This window comes from Schistocerca piceifrons, chromosome 5 (assembly GCF_021461385.2).
Source record: "Schistocerca piceifrons isolate TAMUIC-IGC-003096 chromosome 5, iqSchPice1.1, whole genome shotgun sequence".
Taxonomy (NCBI): Eukaryota; Metazoa; Arthropoda; class Insecta; order Orthoptera; family Acrididae; genus Schistocerca; species Schistocerca piceifrons.
Genome location: NC_060142.1, coordinates 25,672,303 through 25,692,235, shown reverse-complemented (window position 1 = coordinate 25,692,235; position 19,933 = coordinate 25,672,303). Strand labels below are relative to the sequence as shown.

The following is a 19,933-nucleotide window of genomic DNA, read 5'->3' as shown; positions in this document are numbered from 1 at the left end:
ACACCTTTGCAGTATGATAAAGCATTTCTAAATGACAATGTATTTCTAAATTATTAATGGAAAATCTCGTATAAAGATGTGAAACAAATACTAACAAAGAGATAGAAGGGCTGGCCAGTACTTACCTCAGCTCAGTGTCGCCGATAGATACACAAAACAGAGCAGAAAATTTACGTATCCTAGCTTTCGGAACTTGTTCCGTCGTCAGGGAGAAGGAGAGAGGGGAAAAAAGGGGAAGAAGGGAAAGTGGATTCAGTTACTCACAACCCAGGTTATGAAGCAACAGGGAAAAGGCCTGGAAACTGAATCCACTTTCCCTTTTCCCCCTTTTTTCCCCTGTCTCCTCCCTGGCGAAGGAACAAAGTTCCGAAAGATAGGATACGTAAATTTTCTGTTCTGTTTTGTGTATCTATCGGCTGCACTGAGCTGAGCTAAGTACTGCCAAACCCTTATAAAGGCTCCTTTGAAAAAAAAAATTAAATTTTGTTTACTACTACTACTACTAGGCTAATTACTGTTTAGCTCTACAGGACCTTTATACTGAAATGTTTCCCAGACTACCTTGTATTGTCTTTCTATATGTGTGAGTAACTGTATGTTCACTGTTGTAGCTAAATACATACAGTGTACACAGGACGATGTGTGAAACTGATAGCGATTACACGCTTCGGCTGTTGTAGAAATCTGCTCCAGTGCTGCAGATACTGTGTTGAGCTGAAAGTGGTTACCAAAGTACAGAGAAATATTCTTCGTGGCTCTGTTGCATAGCAATTAGATTGCTTTCCGTTTTGAGAAATGTTCAGGTACAATTGTGGATTTGAATGATCCATGAAGTGACTTCTTTTCCGAAGAAAGCATCGAACTATTTCACTAGAACTGAACGCTCACGTCACAACTGTTCTGAAGCTGGTATTTATTATTAAATCACAATAGAAGTATATGCTGGTTGTAGAATAACACGTACCTTCTTGAAATGAACAATATTTTATTGTTCTATTAACTGATTTCCTTCCGTATACACATATATATTACAATGTGAATCAAAATCTCGCAATGGCGTCGATTTTTACATCACAAGAAGAATGGCTCTCCTCTTGTAAAATTACTCTTAACAAGAACAAAAGCTCTATATCCTAAGAATAATTATGTGAGCGCTGACCGCCACAGAGTAATAAACAATAATAAACAATATCTTTGTCTGTCTGTCTCTCTCTCTCTCTCTCTCTCTCTCTCTCTCTCTCTCTCTCTCTCTCTCTCACTGTCACAGCAAGTTACGCTGCATGATACATCATATATGCCCCTCTTGTGGACGAGCGTTCACACAACACTATATCGGTGATTGTTTATGACGCTTTATTAATGTCCACTAGAGTATTAATGTCCACTATATTTCTTATGATATTTTGGTATTAGTGAATGACTATCAAAATGGAAATTATAGATTTGGGTGCACATACTGCTGACAAAGCCTGTGCTGCTTGAAAATTCCTGATGCAGCTTATATGCATAGCATACTTGCTTGCTTTTATTCATTTGTCGAGGATGGCATGAGATGTGATCAGAAACCTTTTTCATCATCACTCAAAGCTTCTGTCTTGGGATGTCTCAAACGTGTAAACTAGCCATTCGACCAAGCCCCACAAAGGAAAACCAAGGAAAACCTCGGGGTAGATTTACCATCCCGTATTTCTCATTTGCAAAGAAAATAAATTGAATTACAATGGAAAAAAATATTTACAACATGGATATATTTTTTGAATTAATTTAAACACTGTTCACAAAAGAAACACAACAATGTTAATCTTCTGTGTCTTGAGGTGAACCATCGCTGCATTGGTTACGTCCATCTACGATTCCCTTCTATCTGTCATCTCCGGGTAACTGATTGCATTCTATTCCCATTTCACCATATCCTCATGGGTATTATGATTTTCCGCATATGGTTAACATGAAAATAAGAGTCAGTGTAAGTTCCATGGAAAAGGTGTTTGATCTATGCTGAGCTGAAATAGAATCTAATCTAAAGTTCTTTCTAATTCTCTGTCCTGAATTCGAAATATTCAGAAGTCATAAGGTTTTCTTCATTTCTATCAACAACCATAGAATGTACTATACACTAATCCAACTGGTGATGCCTTCTCAACTTATGCTCATCATCTTTCAGGTGGACTTTAACACTTGTTGATGTGCTTGTAACTGAGCGGCATTCACTCAGTTAGTAACTTCGCGAGCAACAATTGACATAACATAATTTACATACACAGGTATGTTACAACAATAGTACAATTATAAAGACAATGCCCATCACAAAAGATTGAAACAAAGTAATAGGCGTTTTTTTTTAAACTGAGAATGGGTTACCTCTTCCGAACAGCATGACTTCAGCTCAGCGAGTAAAAAAAAAAAAAATACAAACATACACTGACATTGTCAAATTGACATAAGAGAAAAATATCTTGTCATAGACCAGATTCATTTGAGTCACTAACGCATGGTCATTATGCATTGTGAAACGTGATTGAAGTCACTGTCGACTAAATTTTTAAAAAAATTTAAAGAAATCATTCATACTATAGCTAAATTCTCTGCATACTGAAAAGAAAACTTACCTTTACAGCGGAAAACAAATACATAATGTCTGCATATCTCTCGTACATAATGCCTGAAAATAAAAACTAACTACTAAATTGCAAAAAGAAAGAAACTGTCCTAAGTATGATTCATAGGTTTAATGAAAATTGTCTTATCAATATTATTTGATAAGAACAGTATCTTCAATCTTCAGAATCTTCAGTTATCATGAAATTCCTTTAACAAGTGATGAGGATACATTCCTTTCACCTTTCCATTCTTCATATCCTTCAAAAGATAAGTTCCTGGATGGGGTATTTTGGTAATCACAAATGGTCCTTGATACAATAATTGCCATTTTGTGTTCTTCTTCTGTATAAGTGAAGCCTTAGGATGAGTTTTTACTAAAACTTGGTCTTTCACTTTATATGTTTTTATTTTTCCAAGTCGATTGTCAAAATATATTTTCCTTTTCCTAGCCTTGTCCATTATATTGAGTAAGGATTGTTGTACTTTATTTTGTAGGTCTATTTGTTAATAGCTACTTTAGGAATTGGTCGAATCCAGTCATTCTGTTCCTGTTTTCCAAACATCAGTTCGTATGGGGTGTATTCTGTCATAGTATGTGGCATATTGTTTACAATTTCCTGAAAATCATCAAGATAATTGATCCATTTGGGTTGCTGGTTGTGGCAATATATTCTCATGAACTGGTTTAATTCACGAAAAATTCGTTCCACGGGATTCGCCAAAGGGTGGTACACTGATGTTAGAATTTATTTTATACCACAACTAGTTAATGTTTGCCTCCAACGAAATCCAGTGAACATTGATCCATTGTCAGAAAGAATAGCCTCTGGTTTGCGTACCTTGACTATATAATCCTTGACCAGCTTCTTGGCTATGGATGCACCAGTAGCTGATTTTAACGGATAAAGTTTTACATACTTAGTGAATATGTCAAGAAAAGCTACAATATAGTTGCATTCTCCCCTTGATGATGGTAGAGGACCACAGACGTCGACTGAAATGATTGACAGCGGTTTAGTCGGTGTAATAGGATATAGAAAATCTTTCACACAAAAATTTCCTGGTTTGGCTAGCTGAAAAATTCTACATTTCCTTAACTGTCTGTGTACTTTCCTGCGAATATTTGGGAAGTAGCAATATGCTTGAATCTTCCAAGCACACTTTAATACTCCAAAATGTTCTCAGGAATACACACCTTCCAAATATCTGAATCAAGATGCCCTTTGAAAAATAAGACATCGTCCTCAACTTTGTACAGTCTCTTCAGATCATCGTACCAGGCTTTGCTAAAGTTTCCTTTATTCAATGGCAACGAGGATCTTCATTCTGTAGTTTTCCCATGTTCTTACACATGTCAAGAAAATGTTTCCTATATAGTCTATCAGTCATTATAAGAACTTTAAATTTGGAAGGATTGTCCGTGATGTTGACAGTTGACAAATCTCTGTCTGGCATTCTAGACAGTGCATCGGCGATGAAATTATCCTGTCCGCTTATGTATTTAATTTCAAACCGGAACTCTTGGAGTGAGAGCGTCCATCTTGCTTGTCTTGGATGTAATAATTTACATGTTTGCAAAAAACTTAACGCTTTGTAGTCACAGTATACTGTTGTCTTTGCTCCATATAAGTAATACTAAAATTTCTTAAATGACCAGACTACGGCCAATGCTTCCTTTTCGGCAGTTGTATATGTTCTTTCACAAGCAGTTAAGAGTCGGATAGCAAAAGCTATTGGACAGAAAGTTGATTTTCTATCTATCATCTTTACTTGGAAGAGGCATGAATCTATTCCAATTTCTGGAGCATCTGCCATTAAACCGAATTCTTGGCTCATATCTGGATGATATAATATTTGTGAATTGACTAAGGCATGTTTTATTGCCTCAAATGCATTCTGGCGTTGTTGCATCCACACCCACAGAGTATTTTTGTGCAACAAGCTGTACAATGGTTTTGCATTAATACAATGGTCGTGAATGAAATGCCTGAAAAAAGAGACAACTCCGAGGAAGCCCTTTAATTGGCTTTTTGTTGTTGGAACTGCAAAGTTTTTGATTGCCTTTAGTTTCTCAGAGTCCGGTAAGATGCCTTTTTCATTTATAAGATGACCCAGAAATTTGATTTTATCTCGAGTAAAATGGGACTTTTGCATATTTGCGGTTATGCCCGCTTCCTTGAAACGTTCTAACACTCTTCTCAATAAATCAATGTGCTCCTTCCATGTGGTCGTAGCTATTCGCATGTCGTCCACAAACAAAGTTAAATTGCTTCAAAGTGCAGGTCCCAATGCGTAATCTAGAGCCTTTATAAAAACTCCTGAGCTCACGTTTAGCCCGAGAGGTAAAACCTTAAATTGATAGCTTCTACCTGCATGAAAAAGCGCGGTGTACTTTTTTGATGGTTCGTCTAGTGCCACCTGCCAAAATGATCTTTTCAGATCAATATTTGTTAAGTATTTTATCCCCTTGAACTTTTGAATTAACTCATCGATATTTTCCGGATGAGTTCACACTGGCACAATAATCTTATTTATCTGCCGTGCGTCTAGCACGATACGAACTTTTCCTCCTTTTTTCAGGACAACATGAAGCGGACTACAGTATGGACTCGTCGAAGGTTCGATCAGATCCCATTCAAGAATCTGTTGGATTTCCGCATCAACTGCCTTTCGTTGGTGCCACGGTACTGGATAAAAAAATACGGCAGAAAACTTTGTGTGGAATCACATCTAAATGGAATGTGTATTGCTTGATTACACCAAGTTTTTCTTGAAAGACTTCATGATATTCCTGTAGAAGATCATATAATTTCTTTCTTTGACGTTATTGCCAATATTCAGGTTCTTGCACCTTTTTGTATACCATATCTTCAGTTTTAAGACTGGTTGCAAATAATTAATTTGGTGATACCGTGCAGGCTTGCTATGTATCTACTTTTTTTGCAGCTTTCGTCCCTGACAATACTTTCCATGGGTACTATATTCCCTGAGGAGATTCACTTGATGTTTCTGATCTATTATTGTAAAACTGGCATGGCCTAGAGAAAAATCGATACGTAAATTTCTCTCTCTAAATTCATCTATACCAAGGATAGAGTCCTCAACCATGCAATTTATAGCTACATTTCCTATGTTTAACTGGAGTTGAGTCTGCACTTTAACCTGAGAAGACTTATGACCAGTGGGGCCTACAATTCTACAACACTGAACAGGAAAAAATCGGTGGATTTGCGTTTTGAAGTATTCTTTGAAATAACTTCTCAGAAACGACATTTACTGCTGCTCCCATATCTAAAGTAATGCCTTCAATTGCGGCCTGAATTTTCGCAACAGGTTCAGTGATATGTTCCTCTTGACAAGGCATCATATCCTGCTGAAGTTCTTCTATTAATAATCTGCCATCATTGTACCGAAAAAAATTGACGCTTGAATTTTCGCCCCTCAAAACTTCTTCGACTGCACCGTTGGGGCTTCTGACAGTCGAGTTTAGTTTGACGATTGTCCATTATTAGTAGATGTCTGCTCTGTTACATCAGTTATTATTGGTGGTTGATTTCTCCATTCATTTGCATTAGCATTTGGTACCCAACCTGAAGTTTGCGGTTGGTTGTGATATTCTTGGGTTGGTTGCTGATATCGGCGTTTTTGCTGATAATTCCCTTCTTGATAGTATCCTTTCCTCTTCTTATTATTCTTCCTCCATTTCCGTTTATATGTTTGTTCACATTGTTGGTCATGATTACACTGGTCGGGATTTTCGTTACCAAATTTCACGTTTTTCTGGAAATAATTCACCTGTGGTTTTGGTGAATTGTGTGCAAAAGGTTTGTTTCCATACTGTTTGTTGTTACTATTGTATTTGTTAGGTTGGTAACATGTTGGTTATAGCGCACACGTGATTCTTTGAACAGAATGTCTATTGAATCCAATGTGGCAAGAAAATCTTCCACGTGTTGTTCAGGCACATGTAGAAGTTTTTCCTTAACTTCCAGTGGAAGTTTGCCCTTTAATATTCGAATGATATCCTGCGTCGGGATTGATTCATTCCAATATTTGCTTTTATTTATATACTTCTCGAAATACTTTCTTAAAGATCCATTTTTGAAAGAAAAAGATTGTGGGTCAAAAATTTCCTTACATGGTCTTTCTTGTAGTCCCTTATTCCAATATTTTTGCAAGAAAGCGCGTTCAAATTGGTCATAATCTTGACACCAATCGGATGCTTCTGACGCCCACATTGATCCATCTCCATGTATGAATCCTGCAACGTACATAATTTTTTGTTGCTCAGTCCACATTCGCGGCAATATCCCTTTAAATTGCTTAATAAATACCACGGGATTGATCGACTTCCTTTCGGGAATAAATATCTGGAATTGACGATATTTAAGCATTTTTTCTTCATTCATAGTCACAGGTGTATTCTGGTGGCTACTTAGTGGTGAATGATAATCTTGATAATTTTTTCTGGTCGATTACTTGAATATGCACCAATACATGGATATTGTTGCATGGATTCGGTATCACTGGTTTCATCAGGAATAATGTCTGCTTTTGATAAAGTGCAAGTAGTATGCGCCCCTCTAGTATTAACTAGACCCTGCTGGCGTTCTTTTAATGTATTTTCTATCTTTGCTTTCCAAGCAGGAAATTCATCTCCTATATTCTCCTGAATCTCTCTAACTTCTGCTTTATGTTGTTCTTGTGCAGTTTCGTTGTTAACTTGCACGTTAGAAACCGTTTCTTTCAAGGTTTGGTCTACATAATTTCGCACTGTCTCGGTTTGCTTTTTCGCCCAAACTTCAATGTCCTCAGAGAATACGACCTTACGTTCATTGAAAAGTTTCTCTATGTGTTTCTCGCCTTCGAAACTGAGAGTATCTATCCACCGAGTAAGCTCAATGACAGCTTGCTCGTTATCGTGCTTAATTGTATTAACGTCCTGCACAATAGTGTTCTGTACATGTATAACTTCTTGCACTTCATGGTTTAGTGTATCTTGACGACGTAAGACGTCTTTGTATTTGGTTGTTAATTCCTGATACTGTTGTTCTTGTGTAATTGTGAGTTGTGCCTGACTGGCAATCAAGTGACTCTGCTTTGTTTCCAAACTTTGGAATTTTTCAGTAATCTTATCATTTATTTCTTTTAGTTTATTAGATTGCTCCTGAGCCAAATTAAATTGCGCACTCTCGAATACTTGGAATTTACGATTCATGTCATTTGCAAACGTGGATTGCGTGGTTTCCAATGCCTGGAATCTACGATTCATGTCATTTGCAAACGTGGATTGCGTGGTTTCCAATGCTTTAATCCCTTGTTTTATGATAGTCAAACTTGACATCAGCTGGGATAACAAATCTGTACTCTCAGCAATTGACGATTGCACTGGGCTTAATGGGGATTGTACCGACACATTTTAGGGTACAGTCATTTCGTTTTCGCACGCGTCTGTGTCAGAGATGAAATTCATGTTGTTTGTTGGTTGCCGCATATTTCTCTGGACTTCACTCGACATCGGACATATGAATGTCGGAAGTAGCAACGGTTTGTGTCGTCGGCGTGAGCGCATTAATTACTGCTGGTTGCTCAGCCGTAATCGACATATCGCTAACTACGGTGGTATCAAATTCTGTGGCACTAGTTAACGATGCATTCACACTATTTAATTAATTTTGTGCCATTGTGATGCGTGCTTGCTTATTGGCTTTGAACATAGATCTAGTTATCACCATGTAAATATGCAAGTGACAGTTTCTCCACTAAAGAAGTTCTACAAAAGTGACTATTAAATTTTACACACGCAAAAAAAAACCGTTAATGTCCTAATGCTGTTAATGTACACTTTACAATGTGACACATACACAGTACATAGACAATACACAAAATATTGTCTTACTATATCTACTGGAATTCTAGTAAAAGTAATGTAGCAACACTATTTATACATAGAAAATCAATACGTGAAAGGTCACTACAATGCATAAATGCTCAAGAAAGCTAGTAATTCAAATGTTCTGGCCTTTTTGATGTTTCTGCTCAGCTGCTGGGACGGCGCACTCGTTCTCTTCACAAGATACTCCCATACGTTCCATTAGCATGAAACATGCAAAGCACCATAATGTAGTTACTCTATAAATCTAGACATATATATACACAAGGAAACATTAATTACTAGATTACTAACATAGTTATATGGCAGGTTCACTATGAGTGTTGTATCAGGATCGTGTCCCGTCACGGTCGCCATATGTAAAGGTTCCTTTGAAAAAAATTAAATTTTCTTTACTACTATTACTACTACTACTACTAGGCTAATTACTGTTTAGCTCTACAGGACCTTTATTCTGAAATGTTTCCTACACCACCTTGTATTGTCTTTCTATGTGTGAGTAACTGTACGTTCACTGTTGTGGATAAATACATACAGTGTACACAGGAAGATGTGTGAAACTGATAGCGATTGCACGCTTCGGCTGTTGTAGAAATCTGCTCCAGTGCTGCAGATACCGTGTTGAGCTGAAAGTGGTAACCAAAGTACAGAGAAATATTCTTCAGGGCTCTGTTGCATAGCAATTAGATTGCTTTCAGTTTTGAGAAATGTCCAGGTACAATTGTGGATTTGAATGATCGATGAGGTGACTTCTTTTCCGAAGAAAGCATCGAACTATTTCACTAGAACTGAATGCTCCCGTTGGAACTGTTCTGAAGCTGGTATTTATTATTAAATCACAATAGAAGTATATGCTGGTTGTAGAATAACACGTATCTTCTTGAAATGAACAATATTTTATTGTTCTGTTAACTGATTTCCTTCCATATACACTTATATTTTACAATGTGAATCAAAATCTCGCAATGGTGTCGATTTTTACATCACAAGAAGAATGGCTCTCCTGTTGTGAAATTACTCTTAACAAGAACAAAAGCTCTATATCCTAAGAATAATTATGTGAGCGCTGACCGCCACAGAGTAATAAACAATATCTCTCTCTCTCTCTCTCTCTCTCTCTCTCTCTCTCTCTCTCTCTCTCTCTCTCACTGTCACGCTGCATGATACATCATACCCTCTATCTCTTTATTAGTATTTGACAATGTATTTCAAATCATTGCTGAATAGACCAACATCTATGCCTTGCAAAAAGACTCAGTTTCTTTGGAGACAAGCAAACATGAATTGGGGCAGTTTATCAGTATTTTACTGCAGATGGGCATAATGGAAATGTCCTCAATTCATTTGTACTTGTTGAATGAGTGTAGATATCCATAAATAGCTCATATGATGAGCAGAAATCGATTCTTCCAACTACTGTGGCATTTTCATGTGATCAGTAATCAAGAACTGCCTGAAGCTAATAGTAATAGAGACAAATTCTTCTAGATTCATCCACTTTAGCCTTTACTGCAGTCATCTTTGCAACCAGTCCCCACAGAATAATACCAAGCTGCTGATGAACAGATAATAATACCTTTCAATGGTAGAAGAACTTTGAAACAATATGCAAGAAATAAGCCTCACAAATGCAGCTACAAATCTTTTACAAGGACTGGTGATTCAGGGAAGATGTTGACTAAAAGAGCACCTGCAGTGATAGAGGGTTAAGTTTGTCAGGGGATATTTTTTGGCATTGATAGAAACATGACAGAGAAACAGCATTTTTAAGGGTTTGCTGGTGGCTTTGATTTATACCATTAGCAACTGCCCTCAAAGAAAGAGGCATTGCATTCTGTGACACAATCAGGATAGAAGGGATGCAAAAATGTCCTTTTAAAATGGATGTTGAGCTGAAGAAAACTGGATGTGGCTCTTGTGACTGGAGAGTGGTGACAACATACAAATTGGCTCTAGTAAAATGGTTTGAAAGAGAAAGGTCTAAATTCTGTGTCAATATATGCATGTGTTGACCATCTATATGCTATTCTCAATCTGAAAAGAAATTCAGTTATGTACCAAGAGCTTATGTTGTGGAAAAGAACAACAAACACGTGGTGTGGATCTTGCTGACATGTTGAGAGAACTCCACTGACGTAATATGGTCCATCATGAGAACACTACAAATATATCTCACTCACAGTTTCACGCTGTAATTGAGCTGGTGTAAGTTGACCCCTGACAGTTGTATTGAGCTGGACATGGCACCTCCATGGGCCTACCTCAACCAATAATATAACATGATTTTTTAAACGCCTGTAGGGCAACTCCTCAGTGTTGTCAGAGCTCTGTAAACACTGTTGTTTTCGTCTACATCTGTTGGTACTTCACAGTTGAAAGCTGGCAACAGTTCTACGAGTTTTCAGGTATTTTCTTACACTGTCTCCACTATAGTATTATTACAGGTCTGTTGCTTATCAGAAAAACAGCTTCCCAAAGAAGAGAGAAAGACCAAGCTCTGAAATGTTAACAAGGTCTTCAAGTGATTATATCTGTGTTAACAAATAATACATCAATGTGATGAGCTTAGGTTTTATTTGTTACACATACAACACTCAGAGAAATTGGATACACAAACAGGAAGAAAGCAAAGATATTTAGCAGCACAGAAATTGCGCAATGCAGAGATTCATGAGAATGACAGAAGATAAATCAGTGAGTTTCTAACACATATACAAAAAACAAATTTGTCCTTATTTTACACATTTTTAACACTCCCACTTAAATAGGACTCAAATTTATTCTTAAGTAAATCAGTCACATTTGGCAACAATTTTTTCTCCCATGGTCCTGAATGCTCCAGATGTTCAACATCTTCCTCTGCATCTGAAGTGTCACCTTTTGTAATGACTTGGCTAATCTGTTGGTCCTTGGATGGAACCAGTACTTGTACTTAATCGTGTCCAAACAGCTTTTGTGGACGAAGAAGAATGGCAGTTTGTGTCTCATATGGAAGCCTTGTCAACTTTTGGCTTCGCAGTTTAGTTGAGAGGCACTGGCAAAGCCAACCTCAGCTGCACTGGTAAAGCTATTCCTAGGTGTAAAGACAATTTTACTGGAACTGAGTGGGCATTATCATTTCTGAAATGACACAATAAAGTACTGTCAGTAAAGACAGCAAAAAATGTTACTTATGCTTGAACATCTATTGAGAGTGCATTGTTAACTCATTTTTGACCATTTAGAACCAAATGCTTCCAGTATTTGGAACACTGATGAGGTCAAATCTTGTAGATGACCCTGAAACTAACAAATTTATCATGAGGAGGAGCAAATAAGAAATGCTTTCTTTGTGGTACATAGAAATGATGAGAGTACATTAGCACCCATGCCAATTACAAGACAGAAAGAATTTCAAGCAGCTGGACAGAGAATAGCCTAGATTGCTGTTGGTATAACAGAAGCATACGTCTGATGATTTTTTTACCTTTTTGCTTCTACTTATATTAAGAAAGCATGTGGGGATTAAGGCACTGATTGGTGACAGTCTTAGTTTCCACACATATGTAAAAGTGCTGAAACCATGTGAGGAATTTGAGACCCCCACCAAATGCAGCTCCAGTATTTCAGTCTCTTGGTGCTGCATATTTCCGTCCAATGAAAGGCCAGTGGAAGAAAATTGTGGAAGAGTATAAGCAAACTGCATTGGAAAGTCGCTGCACTTCAGTTCCCAAGGATGAAATTCCAAGGCTAATAAAGGAACTGATAGATTCACAACCCAGAGGAAAAACAACCTTATTTCTGACTTCCAGAAAACAGGAATATTCCTCCTTAATAGGTATAAGGCTCTGGAAAGATTGCACAATACCATAATTGCTCTGGACCTTAATTCAGGTCTACAAAAAATTGCGTGAAAGACATTTCTGGCCACAGGCAGATAGATGTTAGAGATTGGAGGTACCTGCAGGTAAGAGTGAGTGTTCCAATGATGTCATGGGCTGTCAGCCATCTACCTCAGGTTGTGGAGGAAAAAATCTATTGCAGCACAAAGAGAGCAGGAGCAGTGATAGTGAACAGGAACAGATTCAATATGCAGAGTCAGAAGAAAGTATGGGATGGTTATGGAGTGCAGACAGTTCCCTAAATCCTAAAGAAAATCAATAGGCACTGAGAAAAGATGTAGAAAAGGAGTTGAGAGACAATAGCAGTTTGCTAGTTGTTTGTATAGTAGTCATTTATCCTGGGAAAGTCATGAGAGCTACAGAGAAAGGTGCTGTTATTGGTGCAGTGCAGAAATCCGGACTGAACTGGAAGTGACCAAAAGACATGGATGAGATGGAATAGGAAAGAGAAGATATTCTTATGAAAATAGATTGTCCAAATTAATTTCTAATAGTGTGCAGTGTCAGAATACTCTGCATACAGCTGTTTTTTTTTATACAAAAAATTAATGTATTTTTTAAATGTCATGTTGTTAAAAAATGTTACTCTGAACATCTAGCTAATAAAAAAATCGGCATACACAGTACTACACTTATTCAACTTCACACCTACCTATAGAGTTATCTAGTGTTGGTGATGATTTCATATTTTTGTTATGAGAAACATATCTTGTCAAAAGTTCTCCCTGATTGCCAGGGTGTAATTGCATGTACACTTATTCAACTTCACACCTACCTATAGAGTTATCCAGTGTTGGTGGTGATTTCATATTTTTTTTATGAGAAACATATCTTGTCAAAAGTTCTCCCTGATTGCCAGGGTGTAATTGCGACCAAAAAAACAGATATTATGCTAAAAGTTCATGAAACTAACCCTTTCAGGTGATGTAGTTCCATTTGAAGCCATCTACGATTTTCTCATTTCATGGCATAGGCACAGTAACTCTTTCTGCAGTCACCCTTTACATCTCCTGTAGATTCTGCTCTGTAGTGGTTGCAGCTTGAACATATTCATTAGTTTTGAATCTTAGGAGTTAATGAGAAAATGTAGGAACCATTTTTGTATGCAGTGCACGATAGTCTTTGTTTTCAAATTGTGATTGAATTTGTCTCTATAAGACATACTTTCTCGGTGGATTAGGTACAGAAAACTGCCCTGTTCAAATTTATACATTGTGTATGCAACAGAAGCAAAGCATCTACCAATACATGGCACCTCAAGGCACTGCATACACTGTAGGGCAAAGAAGGAACATCACAGAGGCAGATGTTTGTTAACCCAGTGACTAATTACAGAAAGGAGCTGCATGTATTCAATTAATGTGTGTAACACTCGTTTTTCATAATGGTCTGTCTCAATGTATGCCAAATAATCCAATAAAAACAAGAAAATTCAAAAAAATTAATGTTTAATATTTCAAGTCTGAAAGGGCTCAATGAACGGTACTTCGTCATTTTATAGATGAAACCCTCATCTCCAAGAAACTCTACTGAGTTTAATTAATACCAAAACATTTCTTACTAATAATAAAAAAACTAGAAAATTTTTACAGGTTCACCCATTTACAGATGAGCTTAAGCGTTTAGGTACACTTACTTGTACTGTAATAATAACTGATAACATAGAAATTAGTAAGCTATTGTATTATGCATATTTTCATTTATTTTCATTCACTTATGTCCAACAAAATAATGTTCTAGAGTAAATCCTCACTAGGACAAAAAGTATATGTTACTTAAAAGAAAGTTAATGAAACTGTGTGTAATGTTTCGACATGTACATCTTACAGGTATCTGATTGTTTAACTGAGAATATTAAAGGCAGGCTGATAGTACATTTATACACTGGTGAAGTTTGTTGTCAACAATCCTTTTCAGTTTGACAGTAAAAGTGTAATCTAAACTAATCATATCAAATTTGAGAAAACTTTGAAATATGAGACAGTACTTATTTTGTGTGTGAAATATTTTATATTGCTGATAGAAATATATAAAGATAAAAGTCCAAAACACTATCCTGTCAGCACTATTAGTTTCTTCATCAGTAAGGAAAGGGATGGGTTGAAAAGGAAGGACAGCTTACAAGACGAGATGGCACCACCTATAGTGATGACAAGGATTAGTCTACCCTCATTCTCACCTGTAGTGATAATGAGGGTAAGCCCACTCTTATTCCACTCTTGTAGTGACAATGAGGGTAAGACTACCCTTATTCCCACTTGTAGTAAGGGTAAGTGTACCCTTGTTCTCAGTACACTCATCCTGTGCCCTGTCCAATTCAACTTTCCTCAACCTATATCTCTCTCTCCACACCAAGAAAGGAACAAATAGTTTTGAAAGCTGCAAAAGTGTCATCAGTTTTTCTTTTTTCTATATAATATTCATTTTTCAGAATGTCAAACTACATGCTCAACTAAACCTCTTTATTCTTAAAATATAGTCTCATGATACACATTGCTAACTGATTTTGGATCATCACACCTTTAAAGCATCCTTATTGTTTGGTAAAATATAACCAAACCCATTTTATTCTGGAAAGATGCACGGAAGGCCATCGTGTAGTTTATCTTAGCAAGATCTACTTACCAAACAATGGAATCTTCAGGTAGGAATGAGACTGGTTATTTCATATTATACTCCCCAACTGTCGTGGTGGGAGTTCCTGTCAGTTATAAATTTATGTAACTTTTTGTAGACTTATTCTTTCTCCTCAAAAGAATGTAAATGTAATGATGCATGGACTTCAATCGTTTTCATACTTTTCATTCAGTTTTAAAGAAACTCCTACTGTAGAATCTGAGATCCCTTCTGCTAAGATTCAAATTGTTATACTGACAAACATTCCTGTGCTGTCTTGTGTTTTTGTTTACAGTGTGAGCTTCAATGCTGCTTTGTGAGCAGTAAACAACATAGTAATTGTTTTATAACTTTAAATGTCATATTTGTAATTTCCCAATCTTCCCAACTGGTCACACGCACAGATTGTGTGATCAGAAAAGTGACTTTTTTCAACCAGATGAAAAATGATATTGCTAAATTGAAAAGTTTAGAAATAACACATTTGTCAAATCAGTAAATGATTGCCATGCAGGGAGCTTGACTGGAAGTGTTGTCATATAATTATGAACGAAGAAGAATATGAGTCGAAGTACTACTCTCAAAAAGTACATGTATCGGAAGGTATACTAGTACAAGTGATATCCTTGTTGCTATAGATGCTGCACAAAAAAGTTAATATCAGCAGACAGTAAAGCAAAAGCAGATTTGATTTTTCCAATGAATCCAACCTCTATACACCTTCAATATCTGTAATATACAGTAAACCTCAGTTTTTCACTTTTCAGAAGACTAATCCATAAAAGTGTAAAATGCAGAAAAAGGTAAAATACGGATAAATTACTGTCATTCTCTTTATAATGTTCAAACTATGAAATTAAAACAATTTAAATTTTGTATGTTTAAAAAATCTGAAATAATTTATTGTTTTGTTTCTTTCTAACAGCAATTAGGTTTGCTTGACTCTTCGCAGTATACAAAACATAAATCACAAATTCAGTCACTGAGTGATTACTGATGCACATAAATGCACATGTAGATTTCCCTCTTTATTGCTGTCATATCCAATGTTGTAAATAAAACATGGAAGCAAAAATATTTTCTGAAACAACATTAAAAAGATATTCATGTTCTAATGTGAGACTTATTGGTAATCATGGTAAGACTGATACTGACTGCCTACAGGAAAATTAAAGAGACCTTTGGAGAAAAGAGAGCCACTTGTATGAATATCAAGAGCGCAGATGGAAACCCAGTTCTAAGCAAAGAAAGGAAAGCAGAAAGGCGGAAGGAGTATATAGAGTGTCTATAAAAGGGCGATGTACTTGAGGACAATATTATGGAAATGGAAGAGGATGTAGATGAAGATGAAATGGGAGATACCATACTGTGTGAAGAGTTTGACAGAGCACTGAAAGACCTGAGTCCAAACAAGGCCCTGGGAGTAGACAACATTCCTTTAGAACTACTGATGGCCTTGGGACAGCCAGTCCTGACAAAACTCTACCATCTGGTGAGCAAGATGTATGAGACAGGCGAAATACCCTCAGACTTCAAGAAGAATATAATAATTCCAATCCCAAAGAAAGCAGGTGTTGACAGGTGTGAAAATTACCGAACTATCAGTTTAATAAGTCACAGCTGCAAAATACTAACGTGTATTCTTTACAGAAGAATGGAAAAACTGGTAGAAGCCGACCTCAGGGAAGATCAGTTTGGATTCCGCAGAAATGTTGGAATACGTGACGCAATACAGACCCTACGACTTATCTTAGAAAATAGATTAAGGAAAGGCAAACCTACATTTCTAGCATTTGTAGACTTAGAGAAAGCTTTTGACAATGTTGACTGGAATACTGTCTTTCAAATTCTGAAGGTGGCAGGAGTAAAATAGAGGGAGCGAAAGGCTATTTACAATTTGTACAGAAACCAGATGGCAGTTATAAGAGTTGAAGGGAATTAAAGGGAAGCACTGGTTGGGTAGGGAGTGAGACTGGGTTGTAGCCTCTCCCCGATGTTATTCAATCTGTATATTGAGCAAGCAGTAAAGGAAACAAAAGAAAAATTCGGAGTGGGTATTAAAGTCCATGGAAAAGAAATAAAAACTTTGAGGTTCCCCGATGACATTTTGATTCTGTCAGAGACAGCAAAGGACTTGGAAGAACAGTTGAACGGAATGGACAGTGTCTTGAAAGGAGGATATAAGATGAACATCAACAAAAGCAAAATGAGGATAATGGAATGTAGTCAATTTAAGTCGGGTGATGCTGAGGGAATTAGATTAGGAAATGAGACGCTTAAAGTAGTAAAGGAGTCTTGCTATTTGGGAAGCAAAATAACCGATGATGGTCGAGGTAGACAGGATATAAAATGTAGACTGGCAATGGCAAGGAAAGCGTTTCTGAAGAAGATAAATTTGTTAACATCGAGTATAGATTTAAGTGTCAGGAAGTCGTTTCTGAAAGTATTTGTATGGAGTGTAGCCATGTATGGAAGTGAAATATGGACAATAAATAGTTTGGACAAGAAGAGAATAGAAGCTTTCGAAATGTGGTGCTACAGAAGAATGCTGAAGATTAGATGGGTAGATCACATAACTAATGAGGAGGTGTTGAATAGAATTGGGGAGGAGTTTGTGGCACAAATTGTCTAGAAGAAGGTATCAGTTGGTAGGACATGTTCTGAAGCATCAAGGGATCACCAATTTAGTATTGGAGGGCAGTGGAGGGTAAAAATCGTAGAGGGAGACCAAGAGATGAATACACTAAGCAGATTCAGAAGGATGTAGGTTGCAGTAAGTACTGGGAGATGAAGAAGCTTGCACAGGATAGAGTAGCGTGAAGAGCTGCATCAAACCAGTCTCAGGACTGAAGACAACAACAAACAACATTGGTAATCATTATAACACTACAGTAAATAAAACTTGTAACACAATATTGGTTAAAATGGTTAATTTGGCAGTGTTAGGGGACTGATGACCTCAGATGTTAAGTTTCATAGTGCTTAGAGCCATTGTGGCAGTGTTCATAAACATAGAACAATAGGCACAAAATCTACAGCTTCTTGTCAACAAGGTGGTCACTCAGTTCAGGGACAATATTGGGTGAGAAAATGAGCAGAAAATGTCATGTTACGGAACATCTTGAGGAGGAATGTTTACGTCTGACATCAGGTCGTACCAACCTAAAACTGCATGCCTAATATGGATTAGCGTATTTCACCAGGGAGTAACAACAGTTTGTGAAAGCGCATTATAGATATGGCCGTCTTCAAAAGTGGTGGTCATTTGTATAAATGACAATGAAATTAAATTAAAGCTGTTATACAACACACGAAGAAAGGTTGCTCCTAGAGTCACTATCATCAGAACGTGATTATCATTAAGGCAGTGACACAGCATACTGTCCTCCCTCCAAATACTGAGCCTGTAATACAGGCAGCCGTGAACCAAAATGCCTAAGATGATGGGGCGAGGAGAGATGAAATCACGAAGAAGGGGGGGGGGGGGGGGGGAGCATGATGCCGACAATGAAAATCTTACTTACCATGCTAACACTACATTACATGATCAATAATTTTGCATATAGTATACATTTTCTGCTTTGTTTCAAGTTTGACTTCGAGCAGGAGTACAATGCATGTGTTTTTTTTTTTTTTTTTTTTTTTTTTTTTTTTTTTTTTTTTTTTTTTTTTTTTTTTACTTCAGGAATCTGTAAGAAAACCAGTGTTAAACATCGTGATAATGTCAAAGAATACTTAGCATGTGGGAAATGTTGTAATATGGAATCATTAATGATGGGAAAGCTTTATATTGAGGGTATATACCTATAACTTCTGTTGTGACCGTAAAAAATGAACATAAAAAGTGGAACATTGTAAAAATAGTTTTACTGCTGTTTTTAATTTCCTTGTTTATAACAATGCCTTACACCTGAACCATCCTCCTCTTATGCCTCTGTGTGTACTCTGTTAAAAAAAACATACAGCATTCCATCTGATATTATGCAACTCTTCTATATCCTGTCTTTGCACTTAAAGACCTGCAGTTAATTGTCTCTAAATATAAAATCACAGAAACAGTTAGGTTTATTAGTTCCATAAATATTTTATGAACATTTCATGTATTAGCACATTCATTTGGATTACTGTATGTATGTCTTAGAATCAAAACTGTAGTTGAGATATTATTGGGTGTGTTATAAGGAAAAACAATTTCTTCCACTAAGATAAGGTTGTAGTTAACTAATGTACTTAACTAATGTACTTAAGTAATGAATATTTCATTTTTAGACATACATGCCTGTCTTGACAAGGATCTGAGATGTCTCAATTAATTCCATTTATTGATGCCTGTGTTTCCTTTTTATCCATTGCCTGATGACAGAACACACAGTTCTAGCATTTTACACTACACTTTGTTTCCTAGCCATTCCACAACAGTCATTCCTTCAGCATAAGGAATCTTCTTTTATGTGCTGTTATGTCCTAATTTCTGTTTTGCATAGCATAACATAGTACAGTACAGAAATTAATCTCTTTTTCTCTCTCTCTCTTTCAGTTTATCATATTCCAGAACTGTATTAGCATCGTGGAAAATAAGATTTGAAGCAGCACAACATATAAATTTTATTTTAATTTTTGTTATTTTTGTATTTGCCAATGACTTAATAAAGTAATATTGTGTTCATTTTAATCCTGTCTCTCTGATGTTTATTTGATGGTGTAGGTGTGTGTGTGTGTGTGTGTGTGTGTGTGTGTGTGTGTGTGTGTGTGTGTGGTGTGTGTGTGTGTGTGTGTGTGTGCATAGAATACATATTTATTTTATTTATTTATTTATTTATTTATTTATTTCGTATTCCATTAATCCGTATTGTGATAAATCACAAGGATGTGGAATGAGTCATGATTACATACAACAGATATAATACACATATATAAAATGACAAAAATGTACCATAAGATT

The 19,933-nt window shown here is 36.6% G+C and overlaps 1 protein-coding gene across 1 annotated transcript in view; it reads left to right on the top strand.

Moving 5' to 3' along the window:
* The window catches only part of LOC124798371 (trehalase-like), a 323,119-nt gene extending 303,456 nt beyond the window's left edge, over positions 1–19,663 (top strand). The window contains exon 10 of the mRNA XM_047261743.1: positions 19,529–19,663. Coding sequence (XP_047117699.1) covers positions 19,529–19,646 — 118 coding nt within the window. The 3' untranslated portion in view covers positions 19,647–19,663. The remainder of the gene's footprint in view (positions 1–19,528) is intronic.
* Positions 19,664–19,933: the final 270 nt, after the last annotated feature.